General features: G+C 45.5%; 1 protein-coding gene across 1 annotated transcript in view; it reads right to left on the bottom strand.

Moving 5' to 3' along the window:
- Positions 1-1684: 1684 nt before the first annotated feature.
- FYB2 (FYN binding protein 2) overlaps positions 1685-6010 on the bottom strand; it is a 40690-nt gene continuing 36364 nt past the window's right edge. The window contains exon 13 of the mRNA XM_075322148.1: positions 1685-2274. Coding sequence (XP_075178263.1) covers positions 2256-2274 — 19 coding nt within the window. The 3' untranslated portion in view covers positions 1685-2255. The remainder of the gene's footprint in view (positions 2275-6010) is intronic.

Here is a 6010-nt window from a genome sequence, read left to right as displayed (position 1 = left end):
ACACCTCCATGGCCATGTCCTGTGATATGGAAATTAGGTGGCTTAGGAACAATGGACACAGGATGACTCCCTGCCGTCACCCTGTAGTAGGAGCTGCTAGCTAGTTAGCAAGGCTATGGAAATAGCCAGACAGAACGACTCCAGTAAAAAATGGTTCATATCTCGCAAGCCATATTTCCGATAAATATGGCAACCATAAAAATGGTGTCTCCGCATGCAGACGATGCCGGCACACCCTTTTTATGGGAGCAGGACATTGGGAAATGCCCCAGGCGTGATATCAGCCAATGGGGAACTGGCAGACAGGTCATGAGTCCCCTCGTTCTGTAGCTAAATTCATAACTGTCACAATGAGAGCATTGGCGTCCGCCTACGACGCTCCCAGGCCAAGTTATGGCCATATTCCATGTTGTGGATTTTGTCCATAACTCCAGCCAGGGGTGGAGCAGTGCTCCCTGTGAGGTCACTAAGGTAGGAGGGGACCTGGATTGCCCAGGTTGATAACCCTACTTCGGCCATTTTCCAGGGTTCTTTTCGCTGGGGGCACGTGTAGGAAACATCTGTGGGAAGGATCCTAGAAACCTGGGTACAGCGCCCCCCTGTGGCCAGACGCAACAAGGTAACTGCTGGAACTGTGTATGCCTGTTTGTAACCCATGCTTTGATTGTAACTGTACTCTGACATATGTATATTCTGTAGATTCCCTATTGTATATATTGTAGTTCTAGTGTGCTTTAGGCTGATTAAATTATATAATTAATCTTGGGCTGTTCTGTTATCTCGATCTTGAATCCCACGTCTGTGTGTTCGGCTAATAGTTACCGTAAATCGGTTGGTGGCAGCGAATTGTGCCAAGGATTATTGTGGGGAGGCCAGTGAGATTCGGGGAGATTTTATATATTCCGCCCGCGGAGGTCGGGGGAATATATACCTTACTCTCACCGGGGACCCTTCAATAATCGGCATAAGTAGTATAGCGGCCTCCTTGCTTATGGTCGGGCAATTCCATAATTGGCCTGACTATAAGAGGGGCGCTAGAGAGCGCGTCACGTGCTCTGTCTGTCGGTCGGAAGGTATAAAGGAGGGGTGACCCCCACTTGTTACCCCCCGATTGTGACGTACTGGCAGCCAGCGCGGGGGATTTCTGAGTGACCTCCCCGGTGGTTTGTGACAGTAATAATTACTGGTTATGTGCACTAGATCCTGTGATGGGGCGTTGAGCCAGGGAACTAGGCTGATTGCCGTATGTGGCGTAGGGAAGGATTTTTTTTTCCCTTAATGGGGCACCCCATGGGGTTTTTTTACTTCTTTGGGATCAACATGTTAGTGGGTGGAACTCGATGGACCTAAGTCTACATTCAACCTTAAACACTATGAAACATGTTTTTGGGTAAATGCTGACTCAACATCCTCACTGTAGTTTATCACTCCAAGGAAAACTATGGGGGAAGTGTGGAAAAAAAACCTTAAAAAAAGCCGCACAACCTGAGTATGATGCAATTTTGAAATAAAATCTACAAAATCCCAAAGGTTTTCCCAATAGACTACCAGCAAGCAACTGGACAGTGCATTTTTAGCATCCCCAAAAAAATTCAGATGATATGCTCAAAATGTGCCATGTGAAAAAAATGTAACCAAAGAAGAATAAAAGGAAGATTTTACAGCAAAAAATTTTATTGTTATTTACTACGAAATATACATCAATGATATACAGTAATCTGATACATATAAATAGCACTAATTTGGTTTATTAAAGCATCAAAGTCTTCAGCCTCCCACCAAAGATTTCCCAAATTCTGCAAAAAATTATAAAGCCATCATCTCTTATTTCCAAGCTGAAGATTTCTTCTGCATAATTTTTGTTGTGATATTCAAAATTATTGAAAATGACAAACATATTTACAGGAATTAATGGAAAAAATGCATTTTGCTGCAACAGTAATGAAAAAACTTTTAGGTGGCATTCAGGAAAATTGCCAATAACTCCAAAAGAATCCTGGATGTCTCCCCTTTTATGTTCTGGGAGAGTCGGCAGCTCATGTTTTCAGTTCCCAAAAAAAAAAAAAAAAAAAAAAATCTAAATGATTTTTACAGTAAAACTCGAAATAGTATAAACTTCACAATATTTTTTGCTCATTTCAAAAATTATAAAAATCTGAAAAATTCACACATATTATAATGAGTGAAAGTATCCGAGAGCTCATATAGAAATGTTTGTAGTTCAGCATCGATAGATGAAACAAGAAATGTCCTCTTTACTCATAAGCTTGAATTCTGTAAAAAAAATAAATAAATAATATATATATATATATATATATATATATATATATATATATATATATATATATATTATATAATTTTTGGTCAAGTCAATAAATTACAATGGGATCACGTTCATTTTTTTCCCAGACATAGCAGCACATTAGAGTACAGACAGGGCAATATTGCTGCCGTTACACTGATTAATACCGGATGATACCTGCAGTGAAGAAATCAGTTTTGTAAATTTTGCGTAATGAGTATTTGAGGTTTTCGTGTAATCTTAGCTTTGTGCATTGGGACGGACTGTAAAAAAGGGTCTCCGGCACTACCACGGCTACTCACAACCTTGGGTGTCTTTAAAGTCTTTTTGGTTTAAATTTCGCGCCTACGCCATCCTAGCTGAAGGCAGCACTTTTGCACATTGATCGTAGTCTTCAGAAAAATGGCGGCACTTGTGCACATTGATCTCCTGGCAGTCTTCAGGAAAATGGCAGCCCTTGTGCAAATTGATCTCCTGTCAGTCTTCAGGAAAATGGCAGCCCTTGTGCACATTGATCTGGCAGTCTTCAGGAAAATGGCGGCACTTGTGCACATTGATCTGCTGGCAGTCTTCAGGAAAATGGCAGCCCTTGTCCACATTGATCTCCTGTCAGTCTTCAGGAAAATGGCGGCACTTGTGCACATTGATCTGCTGGCAGTCTTCAGGAAAATGGTAGCCCTTGTGCACATTGATCTCCTGTCAGTCTTCAGGAAAATGGCGGCACTTGTGCACATTGATCTGCTGGCAGTCTTTGGGAAAATGCCGCTGGTGGTGGCGTATGCACATATCTAGATCTCAGCTCAATAACGAGTCAGGATCTCAATCTGCGCATGCAACAACACAAGCACCATTGTACTGAAGATCACCAGGAAGTCAATCTGCACAAGTGTCACCATGTTCTGAAAACTGACAGAAGATCAATGTTCTCAAGCTCCGCCCATGGCTAGGATAATGTAAGCGCAAAATTTAAAACCAGGGAGATGATAAAGAGACCAGAGATAACAGAGTGGCTGTGGCAGAGCTGAAGTCTAACACCATCATTATGGCCCAGTTTGTACTTTAATTAGTAGGATTACAAGAATGGGCTTCTGGTTCTTAAAGAAGTTGTCCATTACTATTATATTGATGGTCTGTCCTTAGAATAGGTCATCAATGTCTGATCGGCCGGGGTTCAACACCCGGCACTCCCGCCTATAAGTCATTCTCTGTGCCGACGGCAGCAACAAGTGGAAGTAAATGCTCAGGTCCAGTGCGGCTCAGCCTTCTGATAGTGGCCACTGCCCGGAAATGCACATTGATTGGAGTGGGTGGAGGATGTGCAGTATCGGGCAGCGGCCACTATCCGCTCCGGAACGGAGCGTTTTTTCGGCTGCCTGTACCGAGAACAGATGATCGTCGAGGGCGCCGGTTGTCAAACCCCTGCCGATCAGACATTGATGACCTGTCCGAAGGATAAGCCATCAATGTAAAAGTAGTGGACAACCCCTTTAAGAAACCAGACTCTGTACAGAAGAGGAGCCCATGCTCAACTGTGGCTCCATTCATCGTCTATGGGATTGCCAGGAAGCGTTCAGACTATGATGCTCAGCTGCTTCCGGCACCAGATCCTACAGCAGTCATTAAGTTATACTGCAGCCTTAGGCTCTGTGCGCACTAGACTGTTTTACCCGCGGATTTACCGTGGAAATTTCTTGAGAAATGTCTGCAATCTTTGTGCAGACATTTCCCAGCAAATTCTATGAAAAAAAAAAATAGCTGTGCGCACTGTGCGGATTTTTCTCAAGAAATTTCCTTGAGAAGAATTTCTCGAGAAAATTTCTGGAGAAAATGAGCATGTCCATTATTTCCGCAGGTACCCTGCGGATTTCAGCAGTACAGCCTGCAAAATCCGCAGGGAACCACCCGCGGGAAAATCGCGGCAAAATCACGGCTATTCCGCGGCAAATCCGCATGCGGATTTGGTGCGGATTTTTTCCGGAGGTCCGGAAATCTTTCACTCCCAGAAGTTTCTCAAGAAATTTTCTTGAGAAACTTCACATTTCTAGTGCACACATAGCCTTAGGGGAACCTTTGATTGTGGGAATATCCCACTAAATCACCACAGATCCCAGATTGGTGTTAGCTAACAGATTTTTAACTAATATGTCATTTAAAAAAATGGATTAATTTTAAATATGAATCTATATATACACACACATATACATATATACACATATACATATATATATATATATATATATATATATATATATATATATATATATATATATATATATATATACCGTATTTTTCGGACCATAAGACGCACTTTTTTCCCCCCAAATGTTGGGGGAAAGTGGGGGGTGCGTCTTATGGTCTGACTATAAGGTTGCGAGTGCGGGGAATGAGGGTGCCGCGGTGGAGCGGGTCATCGGCGGCACCAGCAGGCTGTAGCAGCCTGCAGCAGCCTGCCGTGTCCACGTGGGCCCGCTCATTACATATGCACGCCCATCCTCCCGCCCATCATCTCTCAGCGAAGCCGGCGCTGACAGGTGGGCGGGGTGATGGGCGGGAAGGGGGGGGTGTGCATAATTAGCAGCCGGCCGTGATCACCCCTGGCAACTACAGCCTGGAGTGATCATGTGCGGCTGTATTCACTGCCCCCCGTGCATCATTATCAGCGCGGGGTGCAGTGAATCAGTGTACTCACCCGTCACCGTGTGTGGAGCCACCCCCCTGCAGCATCGCGTCTTCCTGTCTGTGCCGGTGGTCACCTGATCTGGACACTAGCGGCGCGCACCGCGATAACGTCATCGCTGTGCGCGCCGCTAGTATCCACCAGAATCGATCAGCTTACCGCCGGCACAGACAGGAAGACGCGATGCTGCAGACACCGGTGACGGCTCCACACAGCGGCGCTGCAGCTGAGACAGAGATCGGTGCTTCAGGGAGTGAGGAAGGGTAAGTATAAACGTTTATTTTTTTTTTCCTGTGCCACAGGATACACGCCATTTACCAGGATGGGGGCATATCATGAGCAGGATGGATGGGGGCATATCATGAGCAGGATGGATGGGGGTATATCATGAGCAGGATGGATGGGGGTATATCATGAGCAGGATGGATGGGGGCATATCATGAGCAGGATGGATGGGGGCATATCATGAGCAGGATGGATGGGGACATATCATGAGCAGGATGGATGGGGGTATATCATGAGCAGGATGGATGGGGGCATATCATGAGCAGGATGGATGGGGGCATTTCATGAGCAGGATGGATGGGGGTATATCATGAGCAGGATGGATGGGGGCATATCATGAGCAGGATGGATGGGGGCATTTCATGAGCAGGATGGATGGGGGCATATCATGAGCAGGATGGATGGGGGGGCATATCATGAGCAGGATGGATGGGGACATATCATGAGCAGGATGGATGGGGGTATATCATGAGCAGGATGGATGGGGGCATTTCATGAGCAGGATGGATGGGGGTATATCATGAGCAGGATGGATGGGGGCATATCATGAGCAGGATGGATGGGGACATATCATGAGCAGGATGGATGGGGGTATATCATGAGCAGGATGGATGGGGGCATATCATGAGCAGGATGGATGGGGGCATTTCATGAGCAGGATGGATGGGGGCATATCATGAGCAGGATGGATGGGGGTATATCATGAGCAGGATGGATGGGGGTATATCATGAGCAGGATGGATGGG

Source organism: Anomaloglossus baeobatrachus, chromosome 8, assembly GCF_048569485.1.
Source record: "Anomaloglossus baeobatrachus isolate aAnoBae1 chromosome 8, aAnoBae1.hap1, whole genome shotgun sequence".
Lineage (NCBI taxonomy): Eukaryota > Metazoa > Chordata > Amphibia > Anura > Aromobatidae > Anomaloglossus > Anomaloglossus baeobatrachus.
This window is presented reverse-complemented; position numbering and strand designations above follow the sequence as displayed.